We start from the raw sequence: 25,058 nt of genomic DNA, 5'->3' as shown, positions 1-25,058 counted from the left end.
TTCAAGCAGCACTAAACTGCCTTTTCCAAATTAAAGGATACATTGTACCAAATAGGCAAAATTCTGAGTAGAGCATGCAGCAAATCTAGAGCACCCTGGAGCAATACAGTGAGGCGCCATCCCTTGCCAATCTTCCTGGTGCATACGCTGCACCTGGCAAATTCCAAGGAGCTCTGGTTCTCTTTTCTGTGAGGAAAGATGCTGGCCAGTTCTATAACTGTGCTCAGCTAAAAGAAAGAGCAGCCCACACCCTTGCTTTTCATCTAGGCTCCTAGATTTGGTGGGCATGGACGAGGGGGCAGAACACATGCCACAGAGGATGGAAATCACAAGGCAGCCACAACGAGTGATGGGTGAATCTCAACATTATCATCGAGAAACAAAGAGCCTAAATGAGAACCCAGATTTAGTCTTGCTGGGTGCAGAATGTCCTCAGCTCCCATTGACATCGGTAGACCAGATCCAACAAGGTGCAGCGCTCCCGCAGCTCTCATTGAGTGCAGTGAGAATTAAGGGCACTCAACAACTTGCAAGATTAGGCCTAATGGGAATTGAGGATGTTTGGCAGCATCTCCCAGGAGGAGTTGAGTATCTTGTATAAGGGGCTTCATCCACTGGAAATCATCCAAGAACCAGCTATATCAGGGTACCGCAGCACTTTGAATCTGATCCCAGCAGAGCCAGAAAGTGCAGTGTCAACAGGCAAAAGTGAAAAATAATGATCTTAGTTACCCAGAATGTATAAAAGCCCATGGAAAAGTTCTATGTTTTCAGGTCACTACTTATTTGACCCAAGCTGGTTTGGCCCATCACTGGCCCTGGACCTCCTCAATCTGCACCTTTAACAAAAAACTGAGCGGCACATTTCAAGACACAATGTACTGCCTGGTGCTATTGTGTAGATAATATCTGGCAATGTCAGTGCTCCAACAAGTACAATAGTAGGCATAAACAACTTAAAAAAACCCACTCAAATTGTTGTTATCCTAGTCATAAGCTGAGCTGTTCAGCACATCACTCTCTGATTTTTATATTTAATTTTAGAAGCTGAAACTAAATGTTTTAATTTTATATTATTCTCAACATAAGGCTAATTTGCTCCAGATGTCCACTCAGAGCTGAACGCTGCAATTTTGCCTAGAAAACATGTGCGTCAGTGATTTATTCCAAAAAGCTTCTATTTTACTGCATTTCATTTTATTCTGAATGAAGTACTTAACAACATGTTTCTCTTTAACAATCTTACTTAATCATATGGATATAATTTTTTCAATTTACGTTTTCAGTTCTTTAGTGTGGTGGCCACAGGGTGTTTCTTAACCTAAGCAGATTAAATGCACATGTTGAAAGCTGCTTGTACTCAAGTTTGAAGCACTTTCATTTCAAAGTGCTTCATGTAAGGTACAGAAGTGATTGTGGTTTCCTGGTAGGTTAGGGGATGGAGGTATAAGTATCAGGAAAACCTTGTAGATCCCTTCTAAAAGTTGGATAATCATGCATGACAATAACATAATTTCATTTCTTTTAGAAATGTGGTCTGTGGTGAATGTTTAAGACATTTTTTATTGGGGTTCAGGAAAAAAAAGATTTAATTTTCTTGTCATTTCTGGGCTACAGTTCAACATTTCAATTTAAAACTTATTTCTGTTGAATTCCATTTCCAGTTTTCCTCAAATATTATCTTGGAAAGCTTCTTTTTAATTTTTTTTTAAGAGAGGTATATAAAGCGTGAGGCGCTTCGACGTGAAACCTTTGACATTGGAGCTCAGCACATACAGTTGTTCCTGTGTGGAGGCTGCTGTTGCCAAAGTATGTGAAGAATGGCATCTGGCAGTGTTCTCTGGAACTGCGTCATGCGTGCAATGCGTTCAGAATAGGGAGTTATCATGGACTTATGGTGCTGATCGGAACCTGAGAAACAAAGTCCAGGAGAGATTCTCTTGCTCTTAAAAAAAAAAAAATAGGGCTCACTATAGAAAGCTAGAATTATCCTTGTGCAATGCATAGATGTATGTTCTAAGCATAGTACACTATTTTTCTAAGAAATCAAAAGGTAGCCTCTTTTCCTTTTAAAAATCCTTTCATCTAACTAATCCCTTTCTCTCTCAGGCTTTTATGTAGCACCTATGACCATGGTATGTGAATTTCCTGCGGCTATTTCATTTGCAGGTCTAATATTCCCACCTGAATAACTTTCTTCCACTTATTTGTATTCATTTACATCTGATTGTTTTATTTGTAAAAAATTGTAGCTTTTAGTTTTTCCCAAAATCCTCCCTGTTCTTTCACATTTGTATTTATTTATAATGTTGAATTGTTGACACAGCCGGTAGGGAGCTAAGTGCTGTGGTTTCACACAATAACATTTCAGGCAATATGTGTAGCACTTATTTTTTATACATACCATTTGAAAACCATACGATTCATCAGTATGTTTTATTGTTACCCATCCATGTGGGCTGCAATCTATTTCGAATTAGTGAAGTGACTTGCTAAACACCCTCTAAACAATAGTCTGTGGGAAAACATTAAGTGCTATTCAAGAAAAACATTTCTATAGAGCCTTTCATCCACAAGGATCCCACAATGCAATAGAGAATGTAGGGATCACTTGCTCACCACTGAAATGCAGCCACCTCTGTAGTGGAACATGACAGCTGTTCTGCACACAGCTATTCTATACCACAGTTTGTAGAAGACAACTTCTCCACTTTAAATTGAAAAGGAATTTAGATAGGCAGAATGTATTTAAAAGAGTTTAGTACCCTGCCTCTTGTGAAAAATACCAGAGTGACTTTGATGAGTGGAAGTTGGCAGGATCTGAATTTTATGTCTAATCTGCAAGATGACACTTCCAATAGCACAGTGCCCCTCACACTAGGCTAGGGTCTTGGTCCAGTCTTGGCTCAGTGAGAAGAGTACAACCTACTGAATCACCAACAGCACTTCCTGCAATTTGTCTGGGTTCATTCTACAGCTGGCTCGTCCAAATAATGAACATGGCCCATGCGGCTTAGCTTATGGGATCTGAGGATGATAGAATCCAAAATAGCAAGGCTAAAATTGATATCAAAGAGTGGAAGGAGGGAAAGTTCCTGCCTGTGGAAGGGAGTCTGCGCCCGCCCACGGGAGGATGAAGTCCTCCTCTGGTATGTGTTTCTCCCACTTTATCCTGACCCCCACAGAAAAACATCTGCAGGAGGGTGAAGCTGGAGTGGAACAATGATGGAGGGAAGCAGCTGGGTTTCTCTATATGGGGTTAAACTATATGAGGAAGGCAGAGCAAGTTAATACAGCGTGAGGCAAATCATACTGCATTCCTTGCTGTCCCACCTTTAGGGGTGACTCCAGGGACAGCCATGGTAGGGCTCTTGCAGAAGCTCTGCTGTCCAAGACCCAGTGGGGCCAAATGGCAGAGCAGAAGTCAGGGCATCTAAGCAGATCCCCCAAGATCCCTTGACTAAAGGGGAGGAACCCCAGCTTCATTTGCAGATGTTCAAACTAGCCCCTACCCTGATGTAAGAATAAGCAGACAGACTTAGGAGCTGTAGCTGTCCCCTAAATTGGTTATTACTGTGTAGGGAGGAACCGTAGAGAACTGAAACTGGCCCAGTCTCATGTTGAGAGTTAGCCATGCAATTCCTACCTGCTGTTCCTCACAGGAATTCAGCCAATATTTGAAGGTTCATTTAGATCAGGGGTGGGCAAACTATGGCCCGGGGGCCACATCCAGCCCTCCAGACGTTTTAAACTGGCCCTCAAGCTCCCGCTGGGGAGCGGGGTCAGGGGCTTGCCCTGCTCCGCGCGGCTCCCAGAAGCAGCGACATGTCCCCCCTCCGGCTCCTACATATGGGCCAGCCAGAGGCTCCGCACACTGCCTCCGCCCCAAGCGCCGCCTCTCCACTTCCCATTGGCCGGGAACCACAGCTAATGGGAGCTGCAGAGACGGCGCCTGTGGCCGTTGCAGTGCGCAGAGCTGCCTGGCCGCGCCTCCATGTAGGAGCTGGAGAGGGGACATGCTGCTGCTTCTGGGAGCTGCTTGAGGTAAGCGCCACCCGGAGCCTGCACCCCTGAGCCTCTCCCCGTGCCCCAACCCCCTGCCCCAACCCTGATCCCCCTCCCGCCCTCCGAACCCCTTGGTCCCAGCCCGGAGCACCCTCCTGCACCCCCAACCTCTGATCCCCAGCCCCACCCCAGAGCTCGCACCCCCAGCCCGGAGCCCTCACCGCTCCTGCACCCCAACCCCCAATGTTGTGAGCATTCATGGCCTGCCATACAATTTTCATACCTAGATGTGTCCCTTGGGTCGAAAAGTTCGCCCACCCCTGATTTAGATATACACATGTTGCAGATTGTTTGAAGGAAACATTGAACTTTATTCTCATTTTATGATGTTAGAAATCACAGACTGAGAACAGAGCCCCCTTATTTGCAGAGGGAAATGAATTAGAACAGTGTATGGTAGGGACAGTGCCTTTTAAATACAGGAATGTAAATCTATCCACTTTTGTGAAACAGATTCTGTTTTGAAGGGAACCATTGAACTGTGTCGTACCATATGTAAAAATGCAGATTCATGAAAGAGCACTGTAGACAGGTAGAGCATTATTTTGCTGCTGAACTTCATATTTTCCTACAGGAAATTTAGTGATGACAAATTAAGGGACTAATAGAACTGGCAACAGCCAGAGACGGGGGTGCTGGAGTAATTTGTATAGTGAGGGTGCTGAGAGCCATTGAACCAAACTGTAAACTTTGTATATGATGGAAACCATTTCAAACTAGGGGGCAGCAGCCCCCGTAGTTCCAGCACCTATGGCCAGAGATGATATAGCAGCCATTGTATAAGCTTTCTCCCATACTTCAGCCCATATACCACAATCTTGACCTGCAGTTCTATCACTAGTCCCCCCATGGGCAGAGATTACTAATTGCATCAAATGCGTGTGATTGTGATCAAATGTAACAAAGGTTTTGAATTGAGATCACCAAGCTCATTTTCTTTTCTGACCTAAGCAGCATTTGAACATAGGTTTTCTGAGGGGAAAAGATATTAACCTATTGCCAGTGTTATACGTAGCCAGTTCCTGCTGTACTTGAGGAAATGTGTGAAGGACTCTGTTGTACTGCATATGATCTCTAAGGATCAATATGGAGTTACTTGCAGAAATCAGACCTGGGGGCAGGATAGCAAGAGTTATAATAGTTAATGATAAAACGAAGAGAGATTTGGAAATAATTTAAAACTTCACACTTCAAGGTTTAAGCCAGTTTTTGACTGCAGATTATCAGACATTTGCCTAGTGCAGGGTTTTTTGCACCTTCCTCTGAAGCATCTGGTGTGAGCCATTGTTAGAGACAGGAGACTGGACGACAGGACCGACTCTAGGCACCAGCAAAGCAAGCACGTACTTGGGGCGGCACGATTCTAGGGGCGGCATTCCGGCCATTCTTTTTTTTTTTTTTTTGCTTGGGCAGCAAAAGACCTAGAGCCGGCCCTGCTGGACGACATAGACCACAAGTCTGATCCATTATGTGAATTCTTATGGACCGTTGGCATGTTCCTAACAGGAGCGGCTCCAGGGTTTTTGCTGCCCTAGGCGGCAGCGCTCCTCCTCTGAGCATTCGGCGGCGGGGGTCCTTCCGCTCCATGTCTTTGGGGCACTTCGGCAGCAGATCCCGGAGCGAGTGAAGGACCCGCCGCCGAATTTCCGCTGAAGACCCGGAGCGGAAGGACCCCCCGCCGCCGAATTTCCACCGAGGGCGGCAAAATGCCGCCCCGCCCCCCAAATCCTGCCGTCCTAGGCGACCACCTAGGGTCGCCTAGTGGAAGCGCCGGCCCTGGTTCCTAATACACTCTTATTGTATATAGAATAGTTGATGATGGCCTGTTCAAAAGGCAGACTGGACTGTATGCAGATCTCTCCATATTAGTTCATTCAAAGGAAAAAAGTTATGAAAAAAGAGGGAGAACATTGTGGTGGACTCTGCTGTAAAACTGTTAGTTATAAAATAAATTTGAATTAGTTAAATAAAAACTGAGCTGAGGATCCAGTGCCAAACTATAATAATTTAATATATTTTACTCAACCTAAAAATGTGTTTATTTAAAAGCTGCACACAACCAGAGTCAGTTATTGGCAAACACTTCAAGTTTAGGCATTCACTCTTCCTCCCACCCACCCCCCAACCTCCTTTCACATTTTAAACTAGGAAAGGCAATTTCTCCTACATCCTCTTCTCCTAGCCATATTGGAATGTTATCAGCTAAAAGTGCCCCAGTTCTGTGCTGTGTAGAAGGGGTTACTGAATTGCAAAAGCTCCCGTGGATATCATATCTTGGAAGGGAGTGCTCAACATGTTATATAAATAGCTCACTGAATCAGGGTGTGTAGTTTTTAATGAAACAAGATTAAAATTTGAAATAAATTTTCGGTGGTATCTTCAAAATATAAATGCCTTTTTCTTGTCTCTTATATTCCTTTCCCCTTATTTTTGTCTTTCATCTCTCCTCCCTTCTATTCCATTAAGCTCTGCTGTACAATAATGGACTTTTTTCAATTATGTTTTTGATTATTTCCTGCTTGTTACTATAAAACTCCAGATGTTTTGAGATTTCATGGTTCTCTGGATATTTTTTCCTTTATTTTAATCTTCTTTTGTAACATGCCACACATGTGGTATTTTGGCCTTTTAAGATGCTATGCTATGCTAATCAGCCATGGTTGTTGGGTTTTATGTTTTTTTACCATTTTATCTTCTGTATATTGTCTTCTGTTGAAACGCCTTTATTCTGAGATGGTAAACCATGTCCAGAGTATTTGATTTAGGTTTCTCTCAGTCTGCTGTAGCATTCACTATACTGGGAAAATAATTTTTTTAGGCCCAATCTTGCAAACACACCTGTAAGTAAATTATTTGAGTCAATGAGACGACTCATATGAGTAAAGTACTTCATGTGCATAATTGTTTGCAGGATCAGGGCCCTTAAAGATGAAAAGCGTGGTGTGGTTTGTTTTGTTTTGTTTGTTTTTGTTTAAAAATAAGACTAAAATGTTGTGCCAGATGAACAAAGTTTAGGCAACTAAACTAACAGAACTTAAGTGAAGTTTCAGTATAGAGGGATGTAAATAAGTTGGATGTTAAGTGCAAACTTGAATGGAAATACTTTATTTTCTTTTAAGATTAATTAAAACAGTGACTTGCTCATAGAGATGAACAGACGTCGGAAGTGCAGGTATTAACTATGTTATACTTTTTTGTTTAAAGAAAAAAATCTAAAGTGAGCTGAAGAATGATGTTTTGTGTACTTTTAAACTTAATAATTGTTGACACAGGTTTGGATTTTTAAATTAATTTTGTTAATCCTATTTTCTTCCCCCAAACGAGCAAATCTGTCTTTAAAAATTGGAACAGAAAAACAAACAAATTATAAAAAAAAAACACCTTGTATTTTGTGTTGTACTTCAATGGCAGATAGCTTGCAAGCTTTGCACAAACCCATAATACTTTTCCAGTGTACTTTTGCTAGAGAAAAAAAGATTGGCCCGCCTGTGCCACAACAACTGGTTTTCTGCATATAAAAGCCAGGACTGGCATTAGGGGGTAGCAAGCAGGGCCGTTGCCTGGGGCCCCAGGCCACAGTGGCCCTCACTGAAGCTTCAGCTTCAGCCCCAGGTGGCAGAAAGAGTCCCCTACAAGGATTTCGGAGATAGCAGCAGGCTGCTAGGAAAATCAGAAGCTGCTTCAGTATTTTTTGAGACAATTTGCATTTTGCTGGAAAATGTATGATAAACAAGATGAAAAAAGACCCTGGGATAATTAAACATTCAGTTCCTGGTGTCTGATCTACTAGTACAGGAGGAATTAAGCCTATAAATAGTTCAATGTGCGTTCCTTTGGCAGAACAACTTGCTCTTCCCTTTTCCTGGTGGGAAAATTTAAAGTTCGGTAAATAAAAATTTTAAAATGCTACTCTTTATGTTAATTATCATTACAATAATAATACAGTATAATGCTGCACAAAAACAGGTAAAGATGTAAGGCTGTCCTGAAGACTTTGTCGTCCTAAATCAACATGACACAAGTGAGGGTCATAAATTGACAACAATGTCAAGAAGGACAAGAATCACAATAATAAGATTATATGATTATCTAATAAGGCATGTATGTCTGTGATAAAAAAAGTCCTTTAAAGTGTATGACCTAGAGTCATCTTCAACTTGACATTGATTATCCTTTTAAAACTCATTTAGAAGTTTGTTCAACAGCTGGACTTGTGTCTACATGGACTACAGATGCTCTGATCTGTTGTTGTGCATATATATTTCAATGCCTAAATTTAGATATTTTATAAATTGGTTGGAACAAAAGTTTCATGAAGCCCAGAAGAGTTTTCAGCCCGCTCCTTCTCCCATTAACCTCAGCAAGAGCAGAATCTATCTGCATATCTAGGGTACTGATTAAGTACCTCTCATTGCAGTGTCGTGAAGGGTAAGCTGAAGAAGGAAGGTTTGCATTTGCTTTTGAAAGTGGCTTGGTCTGTGATCATACTTACCTTGGGAGTGAGTTCCACAGTCTTGGTCTGGCTTCTGTGGAAGTTTTGTCTTGTGTGCTGAAGAGTCTCAGTCTCTTGATTGTCATTGTCATAGTTCCAATGCAGTATAGCTGTCAGGGAGGTCAGAGTTGCCCAAGGAGAAGACACAACCCTCTAGGTAGTTAGAGTTAGTCCCATGGAGGGATATGAAGATCAGGACAGTGACCTTGAATTAGACTTTGCAATCAGTGGGGACAGAGAATGGAGCTGTGGGGCAATGTGTGGTTCTTAGTAGATGAGCTGCTGAACTTTGAAATCAATGGGATCTACTTACGTTAGTAAAGTAACTCATGTGCCTAAGTGTTTGCAGGGTCAGGACCTTATACTGTGAGCAACTCCATGATTTAAATATCTATGTTGGGCTAGTTCGACATTCTTTCTGCACCCAGAACTCTCAGTAATGTCAATGGGGCTTTTAGGAATGCGTGGCTGGAGCTTGTAAAATGTACAAAGGGGCAGAAAACAAATCCTTGTTTAACTAAATGAAATATGTTCATTAAACGCGTTTCCAGGACCTACAGTGTATTATGTTTTTTCAAAATGAGACCCATCCAACATTAAATGTAAATGTCTAAACTGCCTAACCATGTAAAGCAAAGCAAAATATGCAAAGCAAATGAATGGCTGCAGTTACTCTAAAACTAGACAAAATTAAAGATCATATTGCATCTCTCCACCATTTTATTTTTATAGTTTATGTTTTAATTTAAGGCTGCCTCAGTATTAGTTACAAGGGAATTTCAATCTTCCCCTCCTGAACCCCTTCACATTTTCTTCTCGTGGGCACAAACAATGGTACAATAACAGTTGGCAAGAACCCCAATGCTGTTTTTACAAACTTTTTACACATAATAAAATGAGAACAAGTAAGGCTTCTCAAGGCACAAATGAAATATCATGTAGAGGGTTCATTTTGCAAGTGTAAATTGTTCAAAACTTCACAGGAAAAAAAAAATTGGCAGCCCCTCCATTTATAACAAATATCTCCGACCACTGTGCTGCTATAAAGAAAAAAAATCTCTGCCAATTTAAAACCATAAACTAGTTGTCTGAAATGGGCTTCTTAGGGGAAGTTGAGGGCCCAGTTCTGCAGACACGATGCACGCGAGTCATTCGGTTGAGATTGATAATTAGATTCCTTGCATGAGTAAAGTCATTTGTGTATTTTCAGGATTGGGTCCTTACACTGTAGTTACTGTAGAGAATTTAAAGTTATTCTGATCAAGAGTTAGCAAAAACAGTTTTCAAAGGAGACCATCTGGAATACTTTGTTACAGACTTGGCCCTAAATCTGCAAACAGGCACACGAGAAACCCCACTGAATTCAATAGGACAACTCATATGCATAAAGTTACTCACATGCAGAAGTGTTTGCAGGATTGGGGCCTTATATATAACATTACGCTCAAGTTTATTTAAAACTTTCATGCTTTTAAAGACTCGCACAAATGTTTTTCCTCCGTCTGGATGGAATACACATACTTAAAGGATTTTTTTCCCCATAACATATTTCAATAAATATTCATAATGTTTTGATACTTGGTAATCAATTGGGAAGAAAGAACATTTCATGATATTGAGAAGGACCTTAGATATTTTGACCAGACATAAGATTTCCTATTGATACTATTAAATGCTTTGGAATGAAATGTTTTGGGTTTTCCACCCGTAGGCTGTCTGAGATGTCAGCAGCCAATATGACCTGGTCTTTCCCTTTTAGGTCTATAAATAAAAGGCAGCTTGTTTAACTGATCTTGCAGCAGAGAGCAGAGGTGTATATTAATGAGCTTTTTCTAATGGCACACTGGACCTATTTAGCACTACAACTGTGAAGGCTTCTCTTTTTCAGTCATAACTCATTTCCGATTAAAATGTCAGTTATTACTCCACCTCATGGTCTGAGCTATTTAGTTTATAGTTTGTTTCTTCTGATCTATACTACTGACAGACATTCTAGACATGGCTGTGATTAAATATGCTTATGGAAACGGCACAAATTTGATAATATAAACCCTATTGGGAACGCACTGTTATTCTGCACAGTGACATTTTCAGGTGCATTTAAGATGTAATATGGAAGCAAAGAAAAACATTTTAATCAATTACTGTTATTATATTAAATTGTTTTTGTAAGGAAAATTGTGATATGCTTAGGGCACTATGACATAATTTGGTATTTTCATAAATACGCATTTTAAATTGATTACATTCCAGCAATTGCACTGTTGTGTGAGTTGTAGCATTAAATAGACTATTTAATATTTATGTAGGGGGAAATGACAGTTGATGAACAAATCTGATGACCTAAAAATAGTACAATTTATTTGCTTCTGGGGAAAGCTTCACACTCATGTATAGCATTAAAAACCAATTAATTGCACCATTTTATTCCTTGTACCTCAATGGCATCATTTTCTATTCATGTTTGTATTTATGTAGGATGCTGGTTTCTAAAGCACGCATTAATGATCTAAACCAAAAGTAGGTTCCAAAAGTATAATTATTATTTTTATTTATAAACCTGTTTAAAGGCTTAGGTAGCTTTTACCGAAACAAAGGATTATGGAGCATTTGTTACAATTATCCCCGGCATCAGATCTCAATTAAAAAAAAAGTATAAAGTAGTAGGATTAAGTACTGACAGATTGATACCAGATGTCTGGGAGATACAATAAGCAGCCTGCTCAGTTGATCAAGTAGTTCATATGATCCCAGTGTTCTTTGGGAACTATACATTAATTCCTTGTAGTTGGATCTTAGAATCTATCAAGCATGACTGATTGCTCTGAGTGGCAGATATGTGGAGTGAGGCAAGGGTGCCCAGTATTCTCCAGTAGAGGGTACACTGTATGGTCAGGGGATTGGGGCTAAGGTGTTGCCTGGTGGCAGGAAAGGTACAAGTAAATAAATATCCTTGCTAAATGTAAGTGCAGTATTGGTAGATAAAACTGATGGGACACAGATAGGGGCAGTGAAATGGAAGCCTCGCTGCTGATGATACTGTTTCTTATCAGTATGTGTCAGTGGGAACCAAAAATAGAGGTTTTTGGTCAAACTAAGAGAGAAATTAATCCATATTTGTTTGGGTGTTTGTGCTGCTACAGTAGCTTTGACCACTGAGAGTAGGGTGTGCTCCTCCTCCTCCTAGGGCCTGGATTCATCAAAGTATGTTTCTATGTAACTACAAGTATGTGGATAGTCCCACTGAAGTCAATGGGACTTCTCATATGTTTCAAGTTATGCAGGTGCTTAAGGGTTTTGCTGGACTGGGACATTGGCCAGTGGAAGTTTTGCCACCACCATCAGTACATGCAGAACGGGACCCTTAACTAGTTTGCATTATTCAGAATATTTTGTACTTTGCATTTGGCCATAGATATTGGAGCTAACTAACAATGCCCTAGAAATTACATTGTAGGTCAAGATCCTACGCTGATTGATGCTCTCTATCTCATTCAAGAATAAAGTGGCTTTAGTTCACTGTAACATACATACGGGGGCTTAACATGCTTTAATTTATGTGCTTTGACTACATACCTGTAGTTGATTTGCCTTAACTTTCCTCCTGGCCTGAGTGGAGAATGGAGTTGTACAGTCCTGGGGACTGCAGTGCAGGGTTTGTAGACATGAGCTGCATTTTCAAAATGTTGCCTTTAAGGACGGTGTTTTGGGAATGCCAGATTTGCCACGATTGCTTTATTTTTCTATGAATTTCAGCATATTTGTTGACTTGTAACTTCGAAAAATTTGCAAGTCTCAGGTTGCTTATTTCTAAAGTTGTTTTCTGAAGTTTTGCAGTATTTGTAGCGTTTTATCCTTTTATTTATTTATTTTGCCATGGCTGAATGGAATCTGCCAAGGCTCCTCCCACCTCTCCAAACGACATCAAATGTTCCAAGAGGATCCCTGACCAAATAGAATTTCTGAAGTCATAGGTCACTTGTTTCCAGCTGGTTTTGAGGAGTGTTCATGATTGCTGGTGGGGAGAAAGTTGGCAATGTTGATATATATCTTCTGATCTAAGTCTGTGAGTGTGTGTAGGGCCAGGTCTGCCATATAGACACAATAAGCAACTGCCTAGGGCAGCACAGTATTAAGGGTTGCAAAAGCTTAAGAGACCATTTAATGTATGAGTGACTGGGAAAGGCAGAAGCTTTGCAGTTTGCCTAGAACAGAAAAACCCTTGCTGGCTCTGGGCTTGTGTGTGTGTGTGTGTGTGTGTGTGTGTGTGTGTGTGTGTGTTAATTTGTCATAAGAAGAGCTGCCTGTGCATCCAAGCACAAAATATGGTCCACAAAATAAAAAGCCATTCTAGGAATTCAGATCACTTTGTCCACCGTATTTAAAGGATCAGCCGTCATCAGTCTGTGTCCGATGGCATGACCTTTTCTCTGTCAGTAGCCAGAGCTGTCATTTTAAGGAACCGGGAGGCCACTATTACCCTTGGCCGATTTTGAACAAAATGCAGGGCTAGATTCAGAGCTGGCATCAGTAGGCACAGATCCATTTGGCTTCAATAGAGTCACTGGTTTCTGCCAGCCCTGAATTTTCCCCCTAATATTTTACCCAGGCTTCATTAAACTGTCATGCCCTTTTTTTCTCTGTTTGCTTTCCTGTCATTGCTGATTACCAAGAGATTTGTGTGTAAATAGAAGCTTTCTCTCTGCTGTAGAGTTAGTCTGCTCCTCCTGTCCAGTTCATTCATTGATCCTGAAATCCAGTGTTTTCCTTTATTGTACAGAACTGTGGAATCAAACATCACAAATGAAGAATGTGCTTTACCAAGTTCCAACAGTAATAGAAAAAAGGGTGTCTTCCCTGTCACTTACTCCAATTAATATGCCAGCAGAATGATGCTAGACCAATCCTTTCACCAGCTGTACCAACTCATACTGATCCCCTGAGTGGTGCCCACTTATGTAGAATTTTGTTCCTAGGCACTAGACTGAGACCACCATCAGATTGTAATGACTTCAGGTCACTGCTGATCTCAGCTACATTGAGCTGGACTCCAGGGGATGACCTAGAGGTGAAAAGCCCCATATCCCATTACCAGTCCCCTCAGCCAGTCAATTCCCTGAGCTTGGGCCACTGTTTTCTTTCTTTTGTGCCTCCAATTTACAGTACTTTCTAGAACACAAGTGATCCAGCTCCCCGGGGATGCTGAAAGCAGCTGCTGGGTCAGCAGTTCAAAGCAATATTTTATGTCATCATTTCATATGTGACACAGTAGTATTTAAATTACCCAGCCAAGCAGGTGCTGGAACATCTGCATATCTGGATAGTTTCTAGTACGAATTGTGATCATTTTGTAGTTGGGAATCACTTTCAGACCCATTCTGACAATGAATAAGGGAAATCTGGGATTTATTTCACACCCCAGCAGCAGTGATTATCGGCCCATCCCTGCTTCCACTGAAATCAGTGGGAGCTTTGCTATTGACTTTAATTAGGGTCAGGCCTTGCCTTTCTGTTAGTTAGTCACTCATTGGAAGCCTGCCACACAATCCATGTGTATGTGTGAGAGAAACAAAGAATGTGCTGGAGTTTAGTCGGTTGCACTTGGATAACTAATGTAAACTCTCTAGGTGAAATCCTGATCCACCTGAAGTTAATGACAACCCTTCCATAGACTTCAGTCGAGTGAGGATTTTACCCTCTCTCCTGTCTTTGATGTCTTTCATGCAAGTCTCTAGTAAACTAGCATCACACCAGAAATGTAGTTTCAGTAAATGATCATTTTAAAATATACCTCACTTTTCAAAACTCCTCCATGGAGCTGATTTCAAGGCTAAGGGGACTTTGTTTCTCAAATAAACTGTTTGAGACCCCAAATGGTTGAGGGGGCAACTTCCTATCAGTGCAGGCAGGAGCAGCCCTAGCTAGATGGAAAATGTGTTCCACACCCCACCCACACTCCTGCAGCCGAGTCAAAAAACAAACAAACCCCAAACCTCACAGCCTCCCAGTGAGAGCAAGGCGGGGGAATGGGGGGTGGGGGGGAGAATGGCACAGCAGTATGCTGCTCTTTGGAAGCTGGCTCACTTGCCCCGTGGAACTGGCCCTGTATGCAGGGATGATGGAAAATGTGCAATGCAGTAGAACTGCAATGGAGAGTAAGCTGGGCAGGGAGTGGAACTCACCAGAGTGCAATACACAACACCTATCCCTAGGAAAACAGTAGAGATGGTTGACAAAAAATTTCCCCACAGCAAATTATAACTTTTTGGCAAAAGAATCAAAAATTGAAAAATTTCAGCGAAGAACTGAAAAATGTCGGCTGAAAAATTTGGTCTGTAAACATTTCCATTCAGAACTGCAGCCCTGGTGCTTCATAGGAATGTTCATTCTGGTGCCTCATGCACTCATTCTCCTTTGCGGGTCAGGCTTTCAGACTATATTTCCCATGATGCACCACAGACACTCCTCTTGCTGAGCCACTGCAGTGTAACATGGAATTCCCTATCTGCAGTGCATCATGGGAGAGGTCTGACGTAAAAACCTGGCTCATAGAAGAGAATAGAGGAATGGGGTGCCTGAACCACAGCTCCCATGAGGCACTGCAGCAACATTTTCATTTTTTGGACAAACGTTTTCAGTTTTGGGGTGTTCAATTTTTCAAACTGAAAAGTCAAAATTTTCCACAGAAAGCAGATGCTCTTTGCAAAAAATTGCCTTTTGTTGAAAACTCAATTTTCTTTGAAAAAAAAAATTCGAGAGAGAATTTTCAGCCAGCTCTGGTAAACAGAAGAGCAGTGCATAATTCTTTATTTATGTCAGAATTTTAAAGTTCTGACAATTTGATCTTATTAGCACATGTGATCTTCTGAAATTACATGCGAGGATGTATTTGTAAGGCCTGATCTTGTGAGGTGTAAGTATCTTTAACTTCCATTAGCACTTCACAAGAGCAAGATCCTACTAGTGTTACAGTAATTACTAGATGGAAAGGCATACAATAAATGTACGATATGCAGTATTTGAGGAGAATGTACAGCTCCAGTTAATACAATCTTGGATGAGCTTAAATTTTTGCAAAATGCAACAAGCAGGTCTAATGTATCCTTGGCAGTCTCATTTTACTTCTTGGAAATATCACTTACAATACAGGAACATGAACCAGATCCTCAGCTGGAGTAAATCTGTATGGCTCTTTTGAAGTTTATGGAGTTTATACCACTTTACACCAGCTGAGATTCTGGCCCATAGAATTTGCCATGCCAAATCAGATATTTGGCATCCAGTTTTATTTACTACAAAGAGGGGAGTTCCCTTCTGTTTTTTGTTGTGTAAAACAGGGACCACGCAAAACATCTGGAAATATGAAATGTAACAGGCTTTTAAAAAACAGCTGCAGTCTTGTCTTGAAGCAAAGCGAAACAGAGAAACGTATTTCAAAAGTGTGATTATATACTTCTAAGAGAGCAATGGGTAATGCTGCAAAAAATACAAGTTACCGGGGTACATTTGGTTAATTCTAACCACATGTGTTGGGAGGGCCATCTGAGTCTGACTGTAATTTTTTGCATTGTGACAAAAAGATGCATATTGGATTCAACACATTTTATTCAATAATCCTTTGTTGTTGTTGTTGCAAGAAACAAGCTGATGACCAGTTAGGAAATTCGATAAGACCACCGGGTTAATTCAGCCCTTCCTGATATGTATCAGATACCAACAAATTCTATCATTGCATACCTCAAACTACAGATTAGCATCCATATTAGAAACTGATAAAAGAAACCATTCTAACCACTTTGTTTTGTAGTGCAGCGGAACCGTACCAGAACAGAGGCTATGATGCTTATGTTTAATCCTTAACTAGACTCCATATTTCTTTCACACCAAACCATCTGTATTTCAGTCCCAGAGAGGGGTTGATATTGCAAGGGAAAAGAAATTATATGTAGGATCACAAATATACCACTTCATGTTAATAACATAAATTTTAGAAATGGACCTTGGAATCCTGTAGTATAATAGAAACAAAGCTAAATAGGAAAAGGTCTCATATTTTGGTAATGTCACTTGCAGTTAGGTGGTATGTTCCTGCAAGGATCTAACAACCCTTTCAATTTACTTCTGTCGGCTTTGGATCAGGCCTTAAATACCCTCAACTTTGTCCATGGGAGTTGAAGGCACCCAGCAACTACTAAAAAACACTTGGTACTGTGTAAAATCAGTTAAACTCTCCCATATTATTTGTACAATCACATTCTTTTTCTCTTTTGGATCTTACATTTTTATACTAGTAGAACTCTGACTGTAATAATGATAATTCTTATTATGCATGTGTCTATAGAATCTGGATCAGTATCTGTTTATCTGTATATACGCAGATACTAATTCACACACACACTTGCAAAATTCTACTCACCTGGTGAGTTTTTATGATACTTTTGGAAGACTGACATATCCTTATGAACAGTAGTACTTTTACATCTGCAATTGCTAGCTATAGCTCTTAATAATGTTTGTCCATATCAGTATTGGCTCTTGACCTATAGGATTTGTAATAGATGCTACACAGCACTATAAACTACCACTTTAAGCTTTCTTAATGAAACCAGAACAGTAAAAGCCAGTATTGCTCAGATAACCGGCTATATAGATATGGGGAATTGTTATACCCCATAAAGTTTCTTATGCCAATTCATGTTAGACTCCTGGGGACATTCCGTGCCAAAAAATTAAAAATTCTGTGCCAAAAAATTAAAAATTATACACACAATATTTTAAAATTCTGCAAATTTTATTTGTCAAAATAACACTACACAATCATGCCACTTTCAATTATTTTGGTAATTTATTTCAAAATACCTGTCAGCAAGTATGTCTGTAACAATACAAGACGCACACAAAAATTCCCCCAGGAGTAGAGAGTTAAAGAAACCCCTATGACAACTCAGTTCCTGTTTCTCTACCCCCTATCCCCCTAGAGCCTAGCGGGGGGGAGGGGGGAGACAGACACCCAGAACCCCTCCCCCCTGAGAGCCCACCTTCGGGGCCCACTCAGCCAATACACCGCATCCCCTCCCCCTCAGAGTGCAGCCGCAGTGTCCCCCCGGCCCAGATACCCACACCCCCTCCCTCCCAGAGCCCAGCCACGTGGCCCCCGCCCCCAGACCAGACACCCACCCCTCCCCAGAGCCCAGGGATCCAGAGGGAGACATAGCCTGATGCTGTGTCCCTGGCTTGCATGGAGTTTCCTATGCACCGGCTAGGGTGACCAGACAGCACGTGTGAAAAATCGGGGAAAGAGGGTGGGGGGTAATAGGAGCCTATATAAGAAAAAGACCCAAAAATTGGGACTATTCCTATAAAATTGGGACATCTGGTCACCCTAGCACCGCCCTCTCCTTCCCTCAGGGCATGCTGGAAACTGCAGCTGCCAGGAACCCTCTAGCTGCCTCTCCCGCCCCCCAGCGGTGTCTTCTATGTGCAAGCTGGGCTCTGCCAAGTCCAGTGGCCTCTAATGGTGGCCAGCAGCACTGCAGCCCATTTCTGTGGAGAAAAGGAAATTCTGCATACACAATGTTAATGTCTACAAAATTCTGCATTGCGCAGTGGCGCAGAATCCCCCCCAGAGTAATGTTGAAAACACTGTTTAAGTGAACACTTCAGAAGCTGAATGCTTGTTCTTTCTTTAAACTTCCTTACTAAAACCATATCTGAACCATACAATGTTAAGGTTCAGCACTGCACACTGCATGTGTGAGATATTTATAATAATATAGTATTATCTATCCGCACACCGTGCCTTTCATGATAGATGAAATTAATAGCACAAAATGATGTGTTTCACCCATAAATTTCAGCAGATGTTTGAGTTTTGGTTGATTTATTACATGTCTAGCTTGGGTTTTAACTGTACTCATTGTGGCTGCCCATGGTTTATTTAATAATGCTTTACAGAGATGTTTTATGGCTTTATTGCAGTTTGAAGGGTGCAACAAGGCATTCTCTAGGCTTGAAAACCTTAAGATTCACCTGAGGAGTCATACTGGAGAGAAACCTTACCTATGTCAGCACCCTGGCTGCCAGAAAGCTTTCAGTAACTCCAGTGATCGGGCAAAGCACCAGCGCACACACCTGGATACTGTAAGCATTACCTTATTTCATATTATGGCTTGCACAGAGAGTTTAAACAGGCTTTGTACAGGATCTGCATTGAAACTGGCATATGGCAGCTTCCATTTCATGAAAATGTCTGAATAATAAGAGGTGAAGGAAGAGTTGCTTTGATTTTTAGCTGCATGTATTGATTTAAATAATGGAGGATTTGCTCATTTAACCACTGAGGGCCAAATTCTATTACCCTTACTCAAACCGAGGAATACCATACTTTGGTATTCCTCGGAATACTCCTGGAGTAAGGTGTTGCTCACCTTGAGGAACAGCATGTATAATAAGATACTCCTCTGTGTGAATAAACGGGGCAGAATCAAGGCTTGAAAAATTGTTGCTGTAAGAAATTCAATAGTTTTCTTGCTTATTTTGACAAAGTCTGATCTAAGTGACCACAGGACCATGGCAAACACCTTAAGAGAAAATAAATTAATGGACACAATTTTGTAAACCCCACCCTCCCAAAAGGCAAGAATACATCAACCATGCGTGATGTGTTAATAGTGCTAATGATTAACTGCATTGAAAATGAATTATAAGTACCAAGTTCTTCTCGCACATAGACATGGTAGACCTCATCTCTAATGTTCTGCTCTTAATGCATGCACAGCACATGGGGCCTGCTCCAAACCCTACTGATGTTAGTAGGAGTCTTCCCATTGACTTCCGTGATAGGCTTTGGATCAGGCCCTTGGAGAATATGCCAGGAGAGCAGAATATCTGCAGTGTGATTCTCAGAAGTGGAGTTTTACCAAAGTGTATCTGCAGTGGGTGAACCTGTGGAAGAAGACACATGATGTGCCTTTCTCCTTGATACATAATAAAAAGGCCATGTTAGCTGGCCTCTGTCAAGGATGTTTGGGGTTTCTGCAGGGCTGGCTCCAGGCACCAGCTAAGGAAGCAGGTGCTTTGGGCAGCCAATACAAAGGGGCGGCACTCCGTCCGCTAGTGGGGCGGCTCGTCCGGGTCTTCAGCGGGAATTCGGCAGCGGGTCCCTCAGTCCCTCTCTTCCTCTTTGAGCTGCCCCCAAAGTGCCGCCGAAGAGGAAGAGCGGGAGTGAAGGACCCACCGCCGAACCGCCGCCGAAGAATGGAGTGGCGCGATTGAGCTGCCGCCGAAGTGCCGTGGATCGGCCTTTTTTTTCCTCCGCCGCTCGGGGCAGCAGAAAACCTGGAGCCAGCCCTGCGTTTCTGATGTATTACCCATTCATCAGGGTTTTTTTTTAAGTAGCCATTCTAAAAATTTTAATTTGGGCTGAAGCTGCCCTAAACCCTGATACGATTATTTCGCCAATTTTAAGGCAAAGGAAGCAAACAGACATCATAGGCCAATTAAGTCCCCAGCCTAGAGCTTGTGAAGAATAACAACAAGAGTCATTCCTTTGTCTTTTTCAAAGAGGTGAATATATAGTTTAACATTTGGCCGAGTGTTTATGGGGCAGAACTTTTGAGTTTAATTGATATTTACTTTTTAAGCAGCTACACATTTCAGACAGTGCAGCATTAAGGAATGCGTAATGTACATTATGCCTTGCAAAAACAAACAAGTAAGAGAAGCGAGTCAGTCACATTTTCCAAACCCAAGCACACTTACAATAACAATGTTTTATTTATTTGAAAGTCAACCTGAAATATTTGAATTTGTAATTAGTTCTAAAATGTGTCTCTTTTGAAACTGAATATACTGTACGGGATACACATTTTTGAAGTTTAACTGCTTGAAGTTAATATAAAAACATATATATATAAGCTTGACTCGCAAATGGAATATCATTTAGTAGAGCTTTTGTACAATTGTATAGTACACTGAACAAAATAACCCAGAGTTCTTGTGTCTGTTGATCTATGTGATATTGCAAAAAATCTCTAAACTTAGCTCTCTTTTCTTCTCCTTGTCTCTCTGTTTCTTTAACCTCTGAAATGCTCGTACAGCAGCACAAAGGTACAGTAATAATTTTTGACTAACTTTCCAAAGTGTCTGGAACTGTTATTCACACTTCCCTGCTACAGGTTCTTTGAAATTCTCACTATATTCATATTCTGCTGAAACTAACATTCATTTGCCTGCTTCATTTAAGACCTGTGGTTTTTATTTAGTGTGTTGCCTGTTTTAGAATGTCAGTGTAAACAATTAATGATGCATGTATGGTTTTACTGTAAAGACTGGATGTAATATTAGCCCACAGGACCCAGAGACCCCTTTAAAAACTGACTACATATCAAAGGACTGTGTGAATGTCTAAGCAAAAAGATTTAGGCTATTAAAGATGGGCATTTTTCTGACCTAGTTTCCCCATCACTAATAGCGATACCATGGCTAGAAAAATATTCTGCTGGTTCTTCTATTAAGGAATTTGTTAAAGGTTTCCATAGTCCTTCCTCACATGTCTGTTCTCTGTGTATTCTAAAGACTCTCAATAAATCTACTTTCCTATGTAAGTTTCTGAGTAGGTATTGTGATAGCCTTTAAGGCTTTGAGTTGGTGAATGATCCTATTATTCCTTTGGAAATTTCCTCTTGATATAAGGAACAGGGTTATTTATCCTCTGGAGGTACCTAGAAAGAAAAAAGGATTTACATGGATGCTTATTTCGTATGGAGCGCATTTGGTATTGATTTAAAACTCCGCATGTAGGTCAATCCATCGTTTATCTTCTCAGAAAGGAGAATATGTAAATAATTACAGTGACCTGTTAGATTGGGTTGGTTTGATTAAATAACTGAAATTACTAGCTCATATTTCCCATGGTGAAAGCAGAATTAGGGAAGTTATCTGTGCTGCAATTAGGAAGGGGTGTCATCACTCTTCCAGTGCTGCTGAAATTCATTTTATCTGTACCAAGCCAGAGCTACTGGGCTTTATCCAAATGAAGTGTAGGGTTTTATCTAAGCAGAACCACAGCATGGGAATGCAGCTCCTGACTACAGAATCACGACTCCATCACTTTTCTCCGCGCGTGACCCCTTCTGTGCAAACCAAGGGGGCAAATGGCACCCCTATATTGCCATTCTGCTGGGAGCCCCAATCCCACTCCTCCCTTGCTGCCTTTACATAAGGCTTTAGTGGTGCAATTGGGCTTGTGTGCACTTTGCACTGCAGGTGAAAGTGACCATGTCGGAATGCTTTCTATGAAAAGAGAAGAGGTTCAAATGTGTGACTCTGATGTCAGCCCTTGAAGGTGATCAAAGCACAAAGGTGAGAGGCCAAACCAAACCTCCTGGGAGGGCACTAAAAGAACTTACTGGCCCATGTACTGAGGCCCCTCTGGCATAGTACATTGGCATGATGGGTGGGCAGGCAAGCAAGCTCCAAAAAGCCACAGGAAAAAAACAGCAAAATTAGGCTCTGGTTAGAGGCTTTGTGAGGCTTGGCATGAAGCGATCATTTGTTACCACCTGAGTGTGATCAAGTACCTTGGGAATAACACATTCATTTAGGATTTCCCCAACAGTTTAAAGGTTGCCTTTTGTTGTCCGGGCCCAGAGGTGGTGCCACAGCCAAATTAGGCATTTGGTCAGGCTTGCATTAGCTGGGGCTTACCATGAGGGCCCTGCAGCTGTTCTGTTGTAATAGGAAGGAGCTTTGATACCCTCCAGATAGAGAGGAGTGTTCTTCCTACAGGTAGGAGAAGTATCTTTCTACCACGTGAAAGGAATCCATTGGAACTGCTCAGCTAAACTAGACTGTTCTTGCCACTTGAAGATCTTCATGTTGTGCCATCGCGGAGAGGTAACCTCTGGCAGATACTATTCACAGTTGGAAAGGGCTTTCCCTGGCTAGGTCAACAATGCTGCGTTTTTCTGTATTTGTTGATTTGCTGTAATGTTTGTGTTTAGTGTTATTTGTATCAGTATAAATTGTGTAAATAAAGCATTTGTGTTATTTAAAACAGGAACAGGAAGAATGTGTGAAAGCACTCCAGTGTTAATGCCCTTAGTTTTTGCTTTGCAACATATGTGACACTGTCTGTGTAAAACCAGTAGGAAGTCAGAATCAGGAACCACTTTTTTTCTTTTTTTTTTGTAATGATACTTAAAGATCTTTGCAATACTGTGTCACATACTGAGTGGATTGTATACAAAGTAAATACCTCTCCAAAGAGGCAAAAAGGTACTATTTTTGTACTTGCAAAAAGTGGAAATACTATAATGTTCTCAAAACCCAACTATTTATTTCTCATTGTGATTTAATTCAGTCCAGTAATCAATCCCCAAAAGTGTAAGAGTACAGATGTGTTAAGTGCTCTCAGGATTTGGACTGACTTCAGAATATGAGCTGTCATTGCTGTTCTGTGTGCGCCACAGCTGGCCCACAGCCAGACTTGTTATACACAGAAGTATTTGCAAAACTAGAGGTTGCAAGCTGAGCAAACAGCTTGGGGTTTTACAATATGTTTTCACATAAATTATAGTCTCCAGCTATTTTGTATTCTAATTGTTGAACTCGGGCTTCATATTATAAAGGTAGGTGCCTATAAAAGCTGAAATCCTTCCCTTTCTTTTTCTTTTCCATGCATTTACAGAAACCATATGCCTGTCAAATTCCCGGGTGCTCCAAACGCTACACGGATCCAAGTTCCCTGCGCAAACATGTGAAAGCTCATTCTGCCAAAGAACAACAGGTGCGTAAGAAGGTAAGGCCATCGATCAAAACTGTGGCATGCTCAAATGAACACTTACTGAAATTTCATCAATATGTTTGGTTTTAATTGGTCTGTGATTTATGTTTTTTCAAATCAGGATTTCACTGTGCTGTTGCTAGGTGAAAATTGAACTTCAGTTCAGTTTCCTGATGGTTTTTCACTGTTGCCAGTCAGACTTCCATTTTCTTGTTGCAGTGATTATCAATGCTATTTTTCCCCTCCTTGCAGAGTGGTTTGCTCTGCACTATTAAACCAGGCCCTTCTTTCAAATTCCCTCCTGTTCATCCTTCTGACATATGACTCCAAATTCTGCTCTCATTCACACCCAAATCAAATGGGTCGCTTAGTTTAGCAGCTCATTTAAAATATGGGTGAATCCCACACCTGAATAATTTATAAATGTCAGGAAAAATGTGATATTTTAGTAGGTTAGAAAAAACACCCTCTATAGACCATTGGGCCTGTGTTTTAAACACATTTATAGATCATTTCAAACCCACATTGCTCATTATGTATTTACTAGTATTCCATCCGGCCAAATATTATATGAAAAAACCCATGGGTTTCTATGGGTTCAATCCTGAATTCATTGTTATTTTTGTTGTTGTTGGAATAGGACCTGAAGGTTCCAGGCAAAGATCAGGGCCCTGTTATAGTAAGGCATTGTTCTATAGTTAATGAAAGGATGGTGGCTGCCCCAAAGAGTTTACAGTTTAAGTATATGAGAGGAGATAGCATGTGGATACAATAGACGAGGGGATGTGGGGGATTATAAGATAACAATGAGGCAATTGTGATTAGCATAATAAGCAGCAGTCACACCACACCAGCTGCCTAGTCATTGTTCAGAATTTTGTAGGCATCACAGCAAGGTGAGGTTTAAGGATGATGGAGCGGATAGGAGGTGACAATACAACAGGACACAAGAGTGGATACAGGTAGGGAGCAGCTAGTGGTGAAGAGCCTCAAAGGCAAGGACCAGAAGCTTGTACTTAATGGAGCGGAGTGCAGGAGCCAGTGGAGGGACTCAAAGAGAGAGGCGACAATATCACAATGTAGGTTATTTTAGCAGTAGAATTTTGAAGGGACCATGGAGGAGCAAGATGGGTGTCAAGAAGGCCAGAGAGAAAGCGATTGCAGTAGTCTGGACAGGAGATGATAAGGGCCTAGATAAATGTTCATGGTTTGGACAGAGAAAGGGACAGAATTGGTCATGGCATGGAGGAGGAAGAGGCAAAAGCTTTGGAAATGGCCTAGGTGTACATGTCTAGGAGAGGCCAGAGTCAGGGTTATGGGCCACAGTGGTAGGGTGTCCTTATCTGGTAGAACTCCCAGTGAAGTTCTGAATTCAGCGTGGGTTTTGCCTGACAAGTGATACCCAAATGCTCTGGTCTCCCTCTTCTTGTAGAGAGGCTGGGAACAGACCAATAACAACAAGAAGTAAAGGCAGCAGGGACAGGAGATGAAGTAACAGCAGCAGCCCATGATACCACCAATAGCTCCCTACATGGGGTTTCAGATCTACAGTTCCAAGGGTTGTGGTGTAAGAGGTGATGGAGAAGGAAGGCAGTGGAGCCAGGAGGAAGATGGCTTTCTGTGGCATCCTCCCGCATGACCCTCTTGGGCATTTGCAGTGCAAAATAGCCCTGTCAGCACTTTATTATGTGGAAACACCCTCTTACTCCATACCCA

At 41.4% G+C, this 25,058-nt stretch overlaps 1 protein-coding gene across 1 annotated transcript in view; it reads left to right on the top strand.

Annotated features, from left to right (window-relative positions):
- The window catches only part of GLIS1 (GLIS family zinc finger 1), a 287,901-nt gene that overhangs the window by 217,660 nt on the left and 45,183 nt on the right, over nt 1-25,058 (top strand). The window contains exons 5-6 of the mRNA XM_065409869.1: nt 18,536-18,697; nt 23,247-23,357. Of these exons, the coding sequence (XP_065265941.1) occupies nt 18,536-18,697; nt 23,247-23,357 (273 nt within the window). The remainder of the gene's footprint in view (nt 1-18,535; nt 18,698-23,246; nt 23,358-25,058) is intronic.

The sequence above is a fragment of the Emys orbicularis genome, chromosome 8, assembly GCF_028017835.1.
Source record: "Emys orbicularis isolate rEmyOrb1 chromosome 8, rEmyOrb1.hap1, whole genome shotgun sequence".
Classification (NCBI taxonomy): Eukaryota; Metazoa; Chordata; order Testudines; family Emydidae; genus Emys; species Emys orbicularis.
This window is presented reverse-complemented; position numbering and strand designations above follow the sequence as displayed.